Raw genomic sequence first — 18,527 nt, forward strand, 5'->3', positions numbered from 1 at the left:
TAGACTTGGACCAGTCGTTCTACTCGGAGCCTCAGTCTCATCTGTGAAATGGGTACAGTTCTCACGTCCCTCACGTGTTGTGAGGATTGCAGGGGCTGACACAGGAGAGCTCTTGGAAGCACACTGAGCTTCTGCAGGCTCCCTGTGGATAGGGCCATCCTTAACACAAGATCTGGGGCAAGCAGCTGAGATGGGCTGAGAGGAGCTCTTCCACTTGCTCAGCTGTGTGACCTGGTGAGGGGAGTTGGCCCTGTGCCTCAACTTCCTCATCTATAAAGTGGGAATGGCCATGTTTGCGTGGGTTATTGGGTGGATGAAATGAGATAGTACAAGTAAAGCCTGAAGCATGGCATTCAGCAGGGACTCCATATATGCCCATGCCTCCCCCCCAAGGCTGTGACCAACGTCCCTCAGACCCCACGCTGGTCTTATACTCTAAAACCCACTGAAGGGGAAGAAAAGGCAGACATCAATTTACTATAAATAAAGACATCGAACCATCAGACGTTCGTGAGGATCTTTCTCCTGTTTATTGTCAAGGCCCAGCCCAGGCCTGCCCGGCTCACTTCTTGTCAAAGGAGGTGGCCAGTCGTGGTAGGAGGGCCTGGCCCACCGGCTCCAGTTGGGGGCTCCTCCAGAGGGCACAGGTGGGTGGTGGCATGCGGGCAGCCAGAAGGCCAATCCTGCCCTGGTCATTTCAACTTCAAGTCCAGCACCAGGGCATTCTGGAAGGAAGCAAAGGGCCAGGTAGGGATGAGGGACCATCGTACAGGATGGTTCAGGCCAGTGGCCAGGAAATGGAAACCAGGGTGGTGTGTAGGAGCAGAGGATAAACTAGACCTGCCTGTGGCCCTTCGCGTCTCTAAGTGTCAGTTTTCTCAGTGGTTAAGTGGGAACAGCGTCCCTACCTCCCAGAGTGGAGAGATCAAATGAGAAAAAAGTACATTTAATGCTCTCAGCACAATACTTGGCATGTAATGTAAAGCTAATATTTATTACACACTAACCGTATGCCTTTAGGTGAATTATCTCAATAGCTCTCTGAGGTGGATACACTCATATTATCATCCCTATTTTAAGCCACAGAAAAAGGTAAAGTAAGTTGCCCAAGATGCCAAAGAAGGAAAGTAGCAGGATTCAAGTTTCCTCCTGGGGAGCCCCTGGCCAAGGGAGGCCCAAGTTCTGAGGGGCAGGGTCTTGCTCAAGAGAGTGGCAGGATTGTACTGATGGCCGCTGCCCTCCTCAAGCCTTCTCCCTCCAGGCTGAGAGAGGCAGGCTTTTGCTCATCACTCATTGGCCAAAAGTATTGACTGACATGACTTTCCTGAGCTCCTTTCCTCACCTCTACTATGCCCAGCTCTGCCAGGTTGTAATCCATGTCCAGAAAGTCTGGAAGTGGGAGCCCGACTTGGAGCGCATCTGAGAAACACAGTAAGAGTCATTTTAGCTGACTGCCCTGCAGTTGATTGATTACTCCTTACAGCCCCTCCTTGGCCGCCTGGAGCACAGTAGTGGGAAATAGCACAGCGACTGGCTCATGACGTCTGCCAGCCAGCACGGGCATAGAGAACATAAGCCTGATCACCATGTATTCACATCCCAGGTCTGGATCAAGATCTGACTCATGGTGTGGGGTCAAGAGCCAAGGGTCCCAAACTGTGCAAGGGGCCTTTGTCCCAAGGCAGGTGACATTAAGACCACATTAGCTTCAAAGACCTGGCAATAGCTATCCACTCCGTCTTAGCCTCCCTTATCTGGGACCGGTGAAGGGGCTTTGAGACCACCCAGGTGGCATCCCCTCCTGCTTATAGTGCGTCTTGACACCAGCAAAATCAAAGCCCCCTGGAGCCCTCACCATTGATGACTGGGAGGTACGCTTCTTGGAGATAATCAGTAATGAAGCCAGTCAACTTCTTCTCCTGGGGTTAAGAGAGAAGGAGAGAATACCCACATCCCATCATTCGATTCAACTCAATTCAACAGATTTTGGCAGCCCTCACTTCAACTGGGTCTGGGGACCACAAGAATGAATATTAGAGACATCAAATTGTCCACCTAGCAGCAAAACTGGGCAGGACCCTGTTTGACTGTAGGCTGATGCCTTACACCTCCACTTAGTTCCTGTTGAGTGATGTGTGGGCCTTGGGTCATGGGGCAGGCACGGAGGAATTCAGGACACAGCAGGTGACCTGTGGACCCCATTTTGCTCCTACAGGAAACTCAGTGGTTTTGATCAGTCTTTCATTCACTACCTCTCTGTACCTCAGTTTCCCCATCTGTGAAAGTGGAATATAACAGCACCTATGCGCAGGGATTCAGTGAGTTTGGGTAAAGCACAGAGCACAGCGTAAGTGCTCAGGAAGTGCTACTATTGTTATTATTATTATTGGTGCCTACTGGTCAGGTTCTGTCCTAGGCCTTGAAGCTACAGAGACTAATAAAAAAGACAGCTGGGTCAACCAAGCCAGCCCAGGCTGCTGCTATGCACGACAGTGTTATTAAAATCAATCCAGGGAGATGTCCAGATTCTATCCAGAAAAGGAGGTGGACTCAGAGAGGCTAAGTGACTTTCCCAAGGTCACACAGCAAGTCAGCTGCCCCAAGCCCCACAGTTAAGATGCTCTCTTCCCTCTGCCTCCATTTCAGGGGCCATCCCTGCAGTGTCAAGGGAGAATAGGCACAGTCTTGCCCTCAAACCAGACCAGAAAGAAGCACTTGAGACACTTACATTGAAAGCACCAATCGATGAGGACTCCCGTGACAGGCTCAGTAATCTGCATGGGGTTGGGGCGGGGGGGACAAGGTGTGGGCAGGGCAGTCAGAGCCACTGTCCCTGGCCATGGATAAAGGGGATCTCAAACACCTACAAACCCTCCCTGATGCAGAAGTCCCTACACAGCCTTCAGACCAGGTGCTCTTAAGTCCCTGCTTGGATGCTACCTATGATGGGGCACTCCTCACCTTTCATTACAGCCCATTTTGTTTCCTACAGCTCAAACCACTCCCTCTTCTCATTGGTTCTGACTTTTCCCTCTGGGACCCCCAGCCATGTCTATGCTCCTGCCCAAGGCCAGGCATGCAGAGGTTTGCTGCCCAACGAGTCAGCCCCAAATCCTTGCAGGACACAGGATTAGGACCCTTCACGTGACCCCCTCCCCTGCACAGCCTCCAGTAAGCATTAATACATGATGGCATCAAAACAGGCCATGTGATGGTCATCTGGTGGCTTTATCTTCCCAAGTTCTATTCTCTATTCAGTAGCAGACCTCCCATTTTCCACTCTCATTCCAAGGCATACAGAGTCCCAGGGTGAGCACATGACCCAGACCTGGCCAGTCAGAACGTTCCATCTCTAGCATCAGGGACCAGTGTCAAATTGGTCATGTGATCCATGCTAAACCAATGAGAAGTGGCCTTGGTAATTGATAACTATTGGACAAGAGGGGGTTGGGGTCACTATGCCACCACCTAGGGACAGGCTGCCTGAGAATTTAACCAACAAAGTGGACAGCGAAGACCAAGGGAGGAGGGAGATCCTGAGGATTTTGTGCACCTGAGATCCAGCCATGCTTGAAATTAAGATCTACCCCTAGAGTTTTCAATTATGTGAGCCCAAAGATTCCCTTTTGGGCTTAAGCCAGTTAAGTTGGAATTGTCTCTGGCACTGAAAGAATCCTGGCCTAATACAAGTCAGATCAGAGATTAAGACAAACATAAAAGGTAATGAGGAAAAGTATGATATTGAAGTAGGATAATGAGTATAATGTATGGAGCCAATGCCTCACATAGACGGAGCTCTACAAATGTTAGCTGTTATTAGTAGAAGGACAGGCTTCCAGGAGAAGGTGGCATTTGAGGTGGGTGCTGGGTGGCAGGTGGCATTTGGATGACATGGACAAAAGCTTATTAATGGAAAAGGGGACAAGGTCCCATGATCAGACTCGCTGTGCAAGAGCTTAGTGGAAGAGCAGGAGCGGTGGTGGGAGAATTTGAGAAGGGCCTTGAATGCCAGGCTAAGATTTGAGAAAAGATCATGCAGATAATGGGGAGCTATTGAGGATTCTAGAAAAGGGATAGTGACCAGAACAGCCTGGCAGTGTGGGCCATGCTGGATGGATCAGAGGGAGACCCTGAAGCAGAAAACCAAGTGCTGTTGGTAATGCCCATGTGGGGGAACAGGGACACCAGCATGGGCATCAGACTCCTACCTGTCCAGAGAGGTGACCATCTGCAGACGATTCTCATGAACTGAGTACTGGATTTTCAGGTTGAAGTGCTGGCAGGTGGCAATGGGGACAAAAGCAGGGAAAAGACAGTGGGTGCCCCATAAGGGCTTGTAAAACCAGGGGCTCCACCACCTTCCCAGTACCATTGCCATAGCAAAGCAGGGGTCTTCCTCTCTGCCCATTCCACCTTCGGAACTGAATCCAGTAGTCTCCCCATGCCCCCAGCCCAGGTTCCTCAGCATCTCTGTACCTGCCCCAGGACCGGACTCTCAAAAATGCCTGGCACATTTGTAGGTCCTTGCACACACCACGTTATTGCTCCAGCCTTTGCACATCCTGTTATCTCTACCTGGAATGCCCTCTATCACCAGCATCAACCCTTTCTCTGGCCAGTCCTGCTCAACCTTCAAAACATAGCTCAGGCATCACCTCCTCTGGGAAGTCCTCTGTTATTTCCTCACCTAGATTTGAAATCTTTCTAGCCTCCCATATTCTCCTGGGTGAGCCCTTCTCAGCCTTTGTATATGCTAATGACTGTTGGAGGAAGGAAAGGAGGTAGAGAAGGAGGGAAGAAGAAAGGTAGGGAGGGAGAAGAGAGAAAGGAAGGAGTCAACTATTGACCCTCAGTTTGTTGATCTTTCTAGCCATTCAAAGGTTCAGTGGCAGAGCCAAGGATCAGACATCAGGTGACAGCTCCCAGGAGGTTAGGATCACATAATTGGGATTAATTAAGGATTTTTCAATCCATTACTTGGCTATCAACTAAAATCCTACACTCCAGCCTTGAATATCCATAAGGTGGGGCTTAAATAGGAAACAGATTCTACTCACACTTTCCAGGAGAAAGAGGGATACAGGAGCCTTGCCCCGCCGCCGAGCAGCAAACATCTCCAGGGTGCCATGGAGATGCAGCAGGCTATTGCCTGTCTTCATGGTGACCTTGGGGGGCTTGTTTATCCTGATCTGGGTCACCAAGGGCTTCGGCTTGGGATAGGCCTTAGCTACCTACAGAAACCAGGACATTCCCCTCAGGGCCCACCCTCAGATGGGTGGCTTCAGCTGAAACCAGGAGTCCATCATGAAATAGGTCCCTTGGACACAGGAAACATGACATGCAAGGGCAGGGATGTGTCTATCAGGAAATAAAAGAAACAAAACAAGCAGTCTGCTCTTTCTTATTGGACATAGAAAGTACAACTCACAAAAGCTGAGCTGTTTCTATGCTGGTCCCAAAGAGTACTTTATGGAGAAGTTGGGATATTCCACATCAGACAAGGAAAATGTGACCTTGAAAAGCTGTGTTCAGACAATCCCTTGTCCCTTCAACTGGAGAACAGGGCAGGGGAGATATGGAGATCATGGGCAGTTAGGGCACTCACTTTAGGGATGAAGCCAGCCAGTGTCTTCGTGGTTTGTGGGGGCAGCTGACCAATCTACAAAATAAAAGCAAGGTTAGGATTACTGAAGCCTTCCCCTGCCCTTCCTAACAGACACCTCCTCTGACTCTATAAGGTAAGCCCTCTGAGGTTCCCTCCAACATAATATTACCACTGTGATTAAATAGATAAGGAGCTCCTGGGTAGCCCAGACTGTGGCTTACATGACCCAATGTCCATGGCTCTTAGCATAAGGTCAGATGCTGAGAAAATATTGGATGAAAAAGTGGCAGGCAGATGGGAGAATGGATGGATGTGATGGGTGAGAGGAAGGTGGGTGGATGGATTTGTGGGTGGATAGATGACTGGGGAAATGGATCAACAAATGAGTGCTGAATGGATACGTGGATGGATGGATGAGCACTTATGTAAGAGAATGAATAACAGATGGGCAGGTGGATGGGGTGGGTGGAGGGATGAAAGGAATGATGGAAGGGAGGACGGCTGGGTAAGAAGATATGGAATGGTCTGATAAATGAATGGGAAAGTGGATAAATAATGGATTGATAGGTGGGAGGATGGATGAGAAGGTAAATGGATGGATGGTGGGTGCATGGATAGGAGGATGAATGGATGGATCCGTGGTGATGCATGGAAGGATGGATGAATGGACAGATGAGTAGGAAGATGGATAATGGAGAGTTGAGTGGGTAGATGGGTGTTTGGGTGGTGAAGGATGGATGTATATACTCACTTATTCAATAGTACCAGACCCTGTTCTAGGTGTGGATAATATGAAGGGTGGATGGATGGTAGCTGGAAGGATAGAGTCTAGGGCATGAATACATGATAGCGAGATGGATAGACAAGTGGCTGATGACTGGATAAAAAAAGATGGGTGGATGGCCAGTGCATGAGATTTGTAGGTTGATGGATAAATACCTGGTTGCATGGACAGTTGGATGGATGGATGAGTAGATGGTGGTTACATGGGCAGAGAGATGGTGGGTGCTGGGGCAAACTGATGATAGAAACCCAAATCAGTCCCAGCATCTCCAGTCTTGGTGCTGTCCACAGCCCCAGGATAATTCTCAGAACAGACATACCAAGCAGGGACTGTCATTACAGGGCAGCTCACCTTCATATCATGGACATTCACATCGAAGGACTTCTGTAGAAGGGCCAGCTCTGCAGTGAGGAAGGCGGCCGAGAGCAGCAGCTGTGAGGAGCCTTCAGCATAGCCCTCAGGGAACTCGAAGGCCTCCCCAGCATCAGCAAGCTGGATGGTGTTGCCCTCTTGCTGCTGCACCGTAGGCTTGGGACAGTGGGGAGAGAGATGCTCAGCCTTGGCCGTGAGCTCAGCCATGGCTGGAGACAAGACTCTGTCCTCTAAACTAAGTGGCGCTCAAAACCAGCCCCCAACTCAGCAAGTCATTCGATGGTAGAGCCAAGAGCAGGCTATCCTCCCAGTGTATAGATGGGTAAACTGAGGTCTGTGAGGCTAAGGGAATCAGTCACTGAGCCATGGGTGGTTGCTCATGGGATTGCTTAAGTAACCCCAGTTAATCTGACTGAGAGTTGGAGCAGCTCAGCGTTCTGTTTATTCTCAGAAGGAGGTAAGTGGCAAACAATGCAGGGCCTGAAAGATCCATACTGGAGGAAGACTTCCCAGGGAGATGATGTTGTGGGATTTTTCTTCCCATTCCTGGAAGAGGCATCTCACCTGTCACCTGGAGTTCTGAAGACCTGGCTGAGGACCCAACTCCACCACAAACTCACAGTGAGACCCTAGCCAAGTCCTGCCTCCCCCCAGGCCCCAGTGTTCCCATCGGTACAACTGGGTGAGCCACTCATTGGGAGAAGCAGACAACCTTGGCGAAGGTGTGAGTGTGGGGTCAGCGGTCCTGGAAGTCAGCTTAGGACTCAGGGTTCATATTGAGAGCAGAAGGAGAAAGAAAGCTTCAGTGTCAGGGAACACTCTCATGGTGGGCTTGGTCTGCCAGGGCCTGAGGGACCCTCCCACCCTCCGCACTCCAGTCCAGCCACCTCCCTGGCAGAAGCAGGCTCGTGAGAACCCCAGTCCCCTGGTGGCCCCCTGGCACTTACACTGAAGTCCACTTGGATGTAGCTGGCCGTGGTGGTCGGTATGGATGTCAGGACATATTTGACTGTGCCCATCTGACCCACGGGCATGGGGGCTGTGCAAGAGGGGGTTCTATTCAGAGAGCCGCCAACTGGGGGCAGGTCATAGATGCTGGCCCCAGCCACCTGCTACCTGAGCTGGCCGGGGTGCCAGGAAACCTGGCCCTCTGTGTGACCCAAGGTAAGTTGCTTAGCCTCTCTGGGCCTCAGTAATTTCATCTGTAGAATGGAGGCAGCAGTGGCTGGCCTGGAAATCCCACTCCCTCACATCACTCTACAGGCACAGAGCTCGAGAGTTTCCTGAGAGGTGTTGTGGCTCAGTTCCCACAATAGACTGGCGCGATCAGGATTCTTGGCTCTGTTTTACAGATGCACAGACTGAGGCTCAGAGGAGTAAAGTGAACCAGGCCACACTGCTGAGCACATGAGCCAGTTTTCTTCATTCCCAGCCATTGGGTTTTCCTCTCACCCCACTAGGAAACCCTATGAACCCCGAGATCACAGAGGGAGTAGATCCCCTTGACAAAGGAAAGAGTCAGGTGTCATCACTATAGGATTACTATTCAGGGTGCAAGGTTTCTAGACGAGCCCACCAAGGCTGCTGTCCTTGGAGTCTGGGGGTCATGTATAGAACATTGGATGGAGGACTAAGACAAAAACCCCAGAGTCCCTCAGAGCCTCAGGTTTCCCATCTGGACAGTTGGGGGTTGGACAGATACGGCGACCTTAGACTTCCTCAGTCCCAAGGCTGGGCTTGGAGCAGGCGCTTGAATGGGGAGTGGAGGCTTCCAAACCCAGCCATCCTGATGTCCTATGTGGGAGCGAGGCATGGCTGGGGCCACTCACCATTCAGGTTGGCCCACTTCCTGTTCACATACACCAGGACTGCGTCGATGGCTGGACACATCTGGAAGCAGAGAAGGTGCTGGGCTGAGGGGCCGCTGCATGGAGGGTCTCACTCCTCACAGCTGAATGGTACTCCATGGGGAGACCCAAAAGCCCTGGAGGGACAGGGACTGGAGAGGAAACCGAGGCCACAAGTCACACAGAAAGTCAGTGGCAGAACCTGGACTAGAATCCAGAGCTGCTGACCACAGCCTGCAAAATCAGCAGGGACTCGTTCCCCAGCAAATGGTAATCATTCCTCCTTCTGTGCTCGTGGCAGACATCACTAAATGATCAAGGCACTTTCTCCTCCTGAGCCAGCCACAGCCTCGGAGTCCTCCTCAGCTGTGGGGTCAGTCAGTCAGGGTCACACCCGAGAGAAAACGCTCTTGCCAGCCCTGGTCTGAGCACTGCCACGGATGCAGATGCGGGTGGAGGTTTGCTCTGGGCACTCACCAGGCTCGGAAGAACTTTGTGCAGGGTGCTGTCCAGGAACTTGTTGACAACCTTAGGCAGCATGCTGGACACAGAGGATGGCGACAGGGCACAGATGGCAGGCAGGTAGGCACAGGACATACAGGGACACGACAAAGGAAATGCAAGGGCTCAGGATGTGGGATGCTGGGCAGGGGTGGCGATGTGGACCCCACCCACCTCCCCAGCCATAGAGCCCCTCACTTGCTGGGCAGGTTGGTCTTCACGCTGACCAGGATGATCTCACAGTCCTCGCTTTTAAACATGGGGAGGCCCGTTTCCTCATCCTGCAGAAGCCGGTTGGTGGCTGTGATGTTCAGAGCCACGATGATCTCCATGTTCCCACCCATGAAGCTGGAGGGACGGGTAAGCAGGCATCATGGGCATCTTGGCCACTGTGGCCACCATCCCTGGCTCCTCCGTGCTCTCAGTCTCAGCAGCTCGGGGAGGAGGAAAGGGTGAGGCACCGCCCCCACAGGACAGAAAAGAGGATGGGACCTGCCCAAGGTCCCAAAACCAGTCTTTCCTGTTCCCTCTTGCTTTGGGGAACTCCTACACATCCTTTAAAACCCTTCTCAGCATCATTATCTCCCCAGAGCCTCTTCTGATTGCCCTCACACTGTTGGGCTTCCTCTGTCCTAGGCTAATCACTCAGTCCATGATTGTCTGTGCTCAGGTCTGGTTCCCACCAAATGTAGGAACCAAATATGCACCATCTCAGAGCACAGCACCCAGGTGGTTCACAGTAGATACTCAATAAATGACACGTAAGAGTAAGACAAGGTCATCCTCCTCCCTCCCTCCCCTCCTCTGCCATACTCACCTCTTGCCAGTGATGGTCATGCCGGTGGACACACACTGGAAAATGCCCACCCCAGGGATGAAGTTCAATGTGATGACAGGCAACTGCACATCCTTCACTTTCAGACTGGGAGGGGACAGACATCCACAGCAATGAGAACCGGACAGTTGAGACCCAGGCGCCCTTAATCCATTCCTCCACCACCTTGCTGGGAACTCTTGGGTAAATCCCCCATCCCATGCCACAGGGATAAGCCTGCCTCGTGGGGCCATTGTGAAATGCAAAGGCTGAACACAAATCAGTTTGTACACAGAAGTACTTGTCATGTGTGAGTTGGGACACTTGGCTGTGTGATCTTGGGCTGCACCCTTCCCCTCTGGGGGCTTCAGTTTCCCCACTGGCAGAATGGGGAGGTTTGCTTAGATCAGGGTTTGTTAACGGTGCCACTGTTGACATTTTGGGCAGAATAATCTTTGTTGGGGGGGGGCGGTCCTGTGTCTCGTAGGATGTTTAGCAGCATCCCTGGCCTCTACCCACCAGAGGCACAAGACGCATCTCGGTCCACCCACTCCAGCAAGCTGTGATAACCAAAAATGTTTCCAGACATTGCCAAATGTCCCTTGGAGGCAAAATCACCCACTGTTGAGAACCACCGGTCGAGATCCAGGATAACAGAGATGTGGCATATCGAACAACCCCCCACCCATTGCTGACCTGAGCTCTCGGCAGGTATTGCTAATTGACCACAGTCTATTTCCCGCTCAGTGCAGAGTGCTCAGAGCCCACCCTCCCCAGCACATCCTTCCAGGCAGCCCCTACCAATCAAGCCCATAGGGCACTTGCAATGGAACCAATTTGCCTCGTCGTTAGATGGTGGCTGATACCTTTCTGCCTCTGTCATTTGAGAACTTTTCGCGTGCATTCAGTGAGCCCCTGCTGCATGCCGGGAGTTGGAGTTTGACTTCTCAACCTCACTTCCTCCACCCAGTGACCCTGCTCATGAGACTCAGCAATTGTCTCCAGTGGATGAGTGAGGTCCAGGCAGGAGCAGTGACCTACCCGAGGTCATACAGCAAAGCCAGGAAGAGACCCCAGGCCCTGCCCCAGCTCTCCCTCGTGCCCTCTCAGGTCCTGGTCACAGCATTCCCCACCACCCTCTGCCCTGCCACCCCCGAGGCCCCTCTCCTGCTCACTTGGTGATGCCCTTGATGGGTTTCACCCCCGGCCGATTCTTGCCCGCCTCAGCTGCCATCTCTTCCAGGATGTGGCTCTCATCCATGGCATTCTGCACCTCTGGAAGGGGGGTGGTGGTGTCCAGAGAGATACTTAGCTGGGCTCCCCACTACTTTCCTGCCCGGGGCCACCTCTCAGGCATCCCAGGCACAGGCCATTCACAAGTGGCACCACCCTGTGCCCATAGTCCCTGCGCCCCACCCTGGGCTGGGTGAGCCAGGGACCCAGAGAGGAGTCACGTCTGGCCCCTGCCCTCCTCCAGCCTCATGGGGGAGACAGTCACCAGCACTGACAGTAACAGGTGACAAGAGCCATAATACGCAGACAGCTGGAGGAACCACAGGAGGGGTTTGGGCCAGGAAGAGAAGAGCTAGGGAAGGCTTCCAGGAGGAGGCGGCATATCAGTTGGTCCTTGAAGGAGGGATAGGAACTTTCACCAGGAAGCACAGACGTAAAGAAGGCTAGTCCACGAAAAATGCAAAAGTGGAGAAGCAGGGAAGAAGGCTACATGGAGAGTCAAGAGTGAGAAATTCAGCAGGGCTGGAGGGTGGGGAGGGACATGACAGGGATGGAGCAGTTTGCAGGGGGCATATCATGGGGGTCCGAACCCCAAGCTAGAGTGCTGACTTTATCTTGTGGCCCAGCCACTCTCAAAGCTGCGTGACTAGGGAGCTCTGAGAGCTTGTTGAAGATGCAGATGCCGCTGGTTCCCCGGGCCTAGAGGCCCCACCCCTGAATGGCACCGTGCCAGAAACACCTGCACAACGGTCATAGGCCGATTCCCAGAGAGGGGACAAATACCGAGCCCGAGGAACTGTCATCAGCCCTTTGCACCAGCACGTGACTTCATTTCCCCTAAAGTCGTGGAGCTAGGAGGTGGCAAATAACTTTTACTAAAGGCCCTCCAGGAGATTGTAATCTCGCATTTCATGGTAAGGACTGGCCGCCCTATTTCACATTTCTTTACATTTTACATTGACAGATGAGCGGACTGTAACACAGAGCAGTAAGCCCTTGCCCGAGGTCACACAGCAAATTGTTAGCAGAGCTGGAATTTGGCTCCGGTCTGTCTTCCTCACAACCCGCTTATGGCCCCCAGGCCTGCTATCAGGGTCAGGAGAGGCTCTGGGAAAGCAGGGTTTCCAGCTCTGCCTCCAACTTGTGGAGGGACCTTGGACAAGTCACGCCATTTTCTCTGGGCCTCAGTTTCCTCCTCTGTAAAACGGAGGAATAATATCATTGCTGCTAACTTTATTTTGAGGATCATGGGGTGCTCAAAGCCATGCAAACAGGAGCGGTCACCACCTACCACCTGCCCCCAGCCCCGTGCCCGAGCCCGCCAGCTCACCGCGGTTCATGATGTCCATGCCCAGCCGCAGCAGTGCCCCGGGGTCAGCTCGGGTGTAGGTCAGCAGGCCGCAGAGTGCCAGAAACAGGATCCGCGGCATGACTCCACCTGTGCCATGGGGCCAGAATTGGGTGCAGCCCCCCTAGGCCCTGGTTCCTCTGGGGACCTCCCATGCTCCAGAAGAGAACAGGCACCCTGGATGGTCTTGGGGGACCGGGAGCCTTTGAACTCCAGCCAGTTCAGCAAACCTCATTACTAACTTCCAGAGGGGTCAAAGAGTGTCCAGATTAAACACAGGACTTTGGGGGCACCCCAGGAAGGTCACTTCCCTTTTCTAAGCCTCAGTTTCCCCATCTGTGAGCATGATGGGTTCTGACCAGCCGGCATTATGGGGTTGGTGGGAGGTTCAGCTGCTGTTTTCCATAAGTTCAAGGGCAGCTCAGTGCCAGGCAATGCTGGGGCCGCAGAGGGGACTGGGAATGGGGGAGCCCTCTGCTCCCCCCACCCTGACACTACAGCCAATGGCATCCCCCACTTCCTCCAGCTCAGTCTCACTTCCAGAAATCTCAGCTCACAGCTCCTTAAGGCCCCTTGAGATATTATCACACCAGAAGGGAAACTGAGGCACACCAAGGTCTCATAGACAGTGAGTAGAGAACTGAATAAGGACCTCCCCGGGCCCTTCAAGGTTTCCAGAAAAGCCTCACCCCAACTGGACCCCCAGAAATCCCTCCTTCTTACTTACCGAGAGCTGAAATTCTCCCGAGCAGAGGCCAAGGGTTTATTTCAGGTTTGAGCTGCGGCTGAAAAGAATTAAGGAGGGACCACGGGGCCTGGCCTGTGTCACCCAGAGAGGGGGAGTTCCAGCTGGACTCCTGCTAACAGCAGGCTCGGCCACTGGGGGCTTCACGGACCCACAAACAGAGATGGGTGCCTACCGGGGCCGCCTCCCCGGCCAGAGCCCATACTTGCATTCATTCATTCGCCTCACATTTACTGAGTGCCTACTATATGTCAGGCAGACCGGGCCACAAGGTACACATGGCAGAGATGGTCCTGCTCCTCCTGAATCTTAAAGAGAAGCAATAGAATGGGATAGAGTGTGTGCATGCGTGTGTGTGTGTGTGTGTGCGCGCGCGCGCCTGCATGCTCACCCGGGGCATGAGGGCTGGGGTGGTCAGAGAAGGACCCTCTGAGAAGGAGATATTTAGGCTGAGATCTGAAGGATGAGAAGCAGCTAGCTTTTAAAAAGCCAGGAAGACCATTCAGGCCTACAATCAATATTTGCTAAATGAAAATGTGATCTCTTTCTCTGTCATTCAATTTTTAGAGATCTATTTGGGCTTAAACATAATCAGTTTTAGTGTTTCCTCGACCTCTGTAAATACACACACACTCATGTGCCATGGGCATGTGTGGGATACATGCATGCCCAATGCCAAACCTCTTTGAAAATCCCCAGAGGTACTGTGAAGTTCAGTGTCAGGGTGACAGAGCTGGGAGGGGCTTGGTGAAGGTCACCTCCGGCTCCAGCCCTATCTCCCAGCCCCAAGACAGCACCACCTCAGTCTCCCCATGCCCAGGCCAGAGCTATTTCCAGGTATTAGGGCTACTCTGGTAGGGGACGCCTGGGTGGTTCAGTTGGTTAAGCATCTGCCTTCAGCTCGGGTCATGATCCCAGGGTCCTGGGATTGAGTTTCACATCGCGTCCCTCACTGGACTCTCTGCTCAGCAGGGTGTCTGTTTCTCCCTCTCCCTCTGTCCCTCTCTTCCACTTGTGCTCTCTCTCGTGCATGCTTTCTCCCTCTCAAATAAAGAAAATCTTTTAAAAAAAAAAAAAAGGCTACTCAGGGGATAAGCAGCTTGGAGTAACAGGGTCGTGTGAGTGTTTCTGGGACAGTCAATGCCAGGTTTTGTTTCTGGCTTTGCTTGTCCTTTGCCTAGGCTGTTGCTCCTTCTTAGAATGCCCCCCCCATCCACAGCCTGCTCATCCCTCAAGTCCTAATTTCAGCCTTTGCCTCCTCTACCAGGAAGCCTCCCTCAATCCCCAACTACCCCCAGTCTCAAAGATCACAGCTTGAACTTGACTGTATTCTTAATCCATCCCACCCAAGATGACTGTCTCCTGCTGTCTCCACCCCATCCTTTGCTCACACGTTTTCCTCCACCTGAAGTCCCTTCCTCCCTCTCTCTGCCTGGCAAATGCCTAGATGCCGACTCCCTGTCCCGGTTGCCCCAGCTTAGCTCTGAGCTCCTGCGAAGCAGGACCTCCATGGTCTTCCCTCAGCCTCAGTTGGAGCCCAAGGAGACCCCTCAGATCTTCTGTCTCCATCTTGCCTAAGTCCTGCAGCATCTGAAGATTTCAGTGGTTTCCTATCAGGTGGGGGGCCCCAGGCGGGGATCAGGACATAGATCCAAGCCCTGACCCTGCCACTCACTTGCTGTGTGATCTCAGGCAAGTCCCTTCTCCTCTCTGGGCCTCAGTGTTCTCATCTGTAAAATGACAGGGCTGGAGAAGACACTATCTGGGGAGAGTTCCACGCATGGGGCCTGTCCTTACCTTGCTGAGCCCAGGGATGTCTTGCAGATGACTGACCTCTGCCTCCTAACCCTGGGACGAGAAAGTCCTTATATTCAGGAACCTGATTAGCTGTTTGGGTAATTAAGGGTTTAATAAGGCCCAGATCATTATCTAGCGACCCAAAGAGCAGAGCCCCGACGCTCACGTGATGCTTCAGTCTCTTCCAATGTCAATAACACAGAGGAGGAGAGTGGCTGGGGAGCCTGGGTGCTGCACGAGGGTGGGCACTGGGGCGGGGAGGATGCAGTCGCCTTAGCCTGCCTCAGGGCTCACACTGCCCCCTCCCCTGCACGCAGCACCTCCCACCAGGTTGGACACATAGTTGGCACTCATCTGTTTCTTCCACATTCATTGAGAACCTACTGTGTGCCGGGCCTGCGCAGGGCACTAGGGGTGCTGCATTGAGCAAGGCTGTTGGGGTTCCTCCTGGATCCTACAGGGGGAGATGGACGTGCCACAAATCAACAGTCACAGAGCCAGGTCATTCCTGGGGAGGTAAGAGTAGTGGAAGCCGCTGAACCAGAGGGACAGGATAGGAAGGGAAGCAAGGGGTTGACGTTAGAGCCGAAGATTCCTGGAGCAGAGGGTGTTGGAGCTGATGCCCGAGGCGTGAGGTGTTTCAGGCTGGTGCCGGCAAGTGCAAAGGCCCGGCAGACATCGCTGGACCACCTGAGATGCACACAGGGCACCAGGGGCTAACAGCCCCATGGGGGATCCTCAGAGGGACCCTCCTAGAGGAAATGCCAGGAGCTGGTAAATAGCAGGTGAGCTTCTCTCAAGGTCCGAATCTGGGACAATGAGGGCAGGGTGATCCCAGGGCCACACTCAAGCCGGCCACGGAGCTGGGGCTGGAACTCGGGCTTGGGTGTCCAGCCTCTCATGTGCTTTCCACGATGCCTTAGGAGGCCTGGCTGGGGTGATGGCAAGTCCCGAGGGGCTGCTGGAGGACTGAGGTTTTCCTCATCTGCCCCACAGGGAGCTCAGAGCTCTGGAAGATGGAGGAAGCCACTGTGCCCGATGCACACTGGGGCCCCTGAGGCCAGAGGGGGCAAGGGCCTGCCTGAGGTCAGCGGGAATGAAGCCAGGTTGGGACAGGAGGAGAGAAGGTCCTAGGTCGGCCCAGCCAGTCTCTATCCTGATCTGAGCCCTGAGCTGGAGGAGCCAGTCCACAGATAGCATCGTTTTATCGCTGCTGATCCGCCCCTGACAGACAGAGGGACAGACAAACCTCACCTCCTCCTCCCGAGTGCAAATCTCCCCCAGTGTGCCTCAAGTCAGCCGGCTCTCCCTGCCTCCCCCCCAGGGCCGTCCTGGGTACTGTGGGGAGAGCAGGGAGGCAGGAAGGACATGGTGGGGAGGCTGGAGAAACCCCCTGGCCTAGGTTCAGAGCTCGGGGCCCTGGGCTGGCCACTGCCCTCACAAGCTATGTGACCTTGAAATGCTGTTTCATCCTCTCTGTCATGAGGGAGGAGAATAACAATAGGCTTTCTGAGAGGGAAAAGGACATTCACGCCAACCCCTATTGCCCTAAGCTCAAAGTCAGTTGGTCATAACCAAGCTCTAATGGCCAGAGGGGAGGCAAGCTCCCTAAAAATAAAATTACTGTAAGGAAACAGTCTTTCCTGGGGCCTTGGGTCACCACACGGCTTCAGGGTCCCCGGGGGAGGCCTGGTCCAGCACGCTTGTGGCTGGACCTGCTGTCGGCACTCTGACCCAGCTAGCATTCTGCTGGCGGTAGTAGGGACACGAGGGCACATTTCCTGTGCCTGTGACCGGAGCCCGGCCTCGGGCTAAGTGTTTGACCTGCACTAGAGCATTTAAACCTTAGGACTACCCTGTGAGATGAACACTTTGACAATTTTCTCCATTTTACAGGTAGAGAAACTGAGGCTCAAGGTCAAGTCACTGGGTCAAGGTCATACAAGTGATGGCACAACCAGGAGCTGAGTCTGGATCTAAGGGACTCCAGATCCCAAGCCAAGACTTGCCAAAGCGCACCCAAGAGGGCTCCTGCCTGACAGCCTGACCTCCCTTCCCCACACCCCAGCATTGCCTGTCTGGTCCCTACAACACCCACCCCACCTGCGCTGCAAATTCAGCCATCCTCCAGGACCCGCTGTTGCTGCTTCCTCCAGGGAGCCCTCCTAACCCCTTTCCTCCCCCTACCTCTCTGACACTGAAGATGGGGCCAGTCCTGAAGCTCAATGCCATCTTTCCCCTTCCCTGCAGACGCTCTGGGGACCCAACAAAGGGGACTCCCACATCTACCCATGGGAATGGGTCTCCACATGGCTTCCTGGGGCTGGGGACTGGGGCAAGCCTGGGCCAGCATTTACACGTGTGAGCAGCTCACTAAGCACACATTTATGTGCACTTGCCGTGTGCTGAGCTCCGTGAGGGAAACCACAGATACCATCAACCGTAGTCTGAAAGTGAAGGACATCAGAGTCACCAGGGTCGAGGGGTGTGGGCGTGGCCAGGGGAGCCTGCTTTGGAGCTGGTTGACAGGGGCAAACCGATTCAGGTTAAGGTTTCCTGGGGGAGAAAGAGCAAGGGCAAAGACTTAGAGAGCAAGTGTGCAAGGTGTGCGTGCATGGGGGTGGGCGGGGAGGTGGGGCGCGGAGGGGGCTAATCTGTGAAGGGGCCAGACCTGAGAGGAGGCGGGCCTTGCCTTCTCCACCCCATGTGTCCAGAGCCGTGACTGCCCCCTTCTCTGAATGCATCCTTGCACTCTCATCCTATGATAAACTATTTATTTTTTTAATGTTTCATTTATTTATTCATGAGAGTCAGAGAGAGAGAGAGAGAGACAGAGGCAGAGGGAGAAGCAGGCTCCCCACCTAGCAGGGAGCCCGATTCGGGACTCGATCCCAGGACCCTGGGATCATGACCTGAGCCGAAGGCAGACGCTTAACCATCTGAGCCACCCAGGTGCCCTCATCCTATGATAAACGAGGGAATTCAGTGCGTTCCCTTCAGAGTGAGTGTGATGTTAACCCTTCTCAGCAGCGGGTGTTTGGATCCCTGGACTGACCACTTAACTAGATGGATCCTGGATCCTGAGCTCACAATCTGGTCCTAAGTTATTACCTTTCTCTTCTGGCTGGCTCTGTATCTTAAAATTTTTGTCTTTCTCATATTCCAAATCACCTAGCCTCAGGCTAAGCCTATATTAAGTACCAATAAAAGTAGGATTAATGAATGAATGAACTAAGCAACCAAATGAAATAAAAATCGTGCCGTCCTGAATACAGTCACAAGGTTGGATGTTACAGCTGGGCCCTCAGAGCTGCTCACACACCCCCCACACCCCACCCCCACCAACCACCCAGACTCTGGGTTTGCTCCAGGCCTCTCAGCCTGTCACACTGAGACTTCAGGGTGAACCCATAACCCTTAGACGGGAAGAGGCTAGTGTCACACTGTACCAAAGGCTGAGGGTGGGAATTCAGGCACCTTT

The 18,527-nt window shown here is 53.3% G+C and overlaps 1 protein-coding gene across 1 annotated transcript; it reads right to left on the minus strand.

The window, feature by feature from the left end:
• Positions 1-692: 692 nt before the first annotated feature.
• BPIFB6 (BPI fold containing family B member 6) lies at positions 693-12,586 on the minus strand. Its single transcript, XM_036093199.2, has 15 exons — positions 12,487-12,586; positions 11,099-11,198; positions 9,927-10,031; positions 9,308-9,457; positions 9,086-9,149; positions 8,591-8,651; positions 7,709-7,800; positions 6,741-6,917; positions 5,606-5,659; positions 5,058-5,231; positions 4,209-4,276; positions 2,729-2,774; positions 1,856-1,919; positions 1,343-1,419; positions 693-725 (listed from the first exon to the last, which is right to left on the minus strand). Exons 1-15 carry the CDS (start codon positions 12,584-12,586, stop codon positions 693-695), a joined length of 1,365 nt encoding a protein of 454 aa, XP_035949092.2.
• Between the last annotated feature and the right edge of the window lie 5,941 nt (positions 12,587-18,527).

The sequence above is a fragment of the Halichoerus grypus genome, chromosome 10 (genome assembly GCF_964656455.1).
Source record: "Halichoerus grypus chromosome 10, mHalGry1.hap1.1, whole genome shotgun sequence".
NCBI classification, from domain to species: Eukaryota; Metazoa; Chordata; class Mammalia; order Carnivora; family Phocidae; genus Halichoerus; species Halichoerus grypus.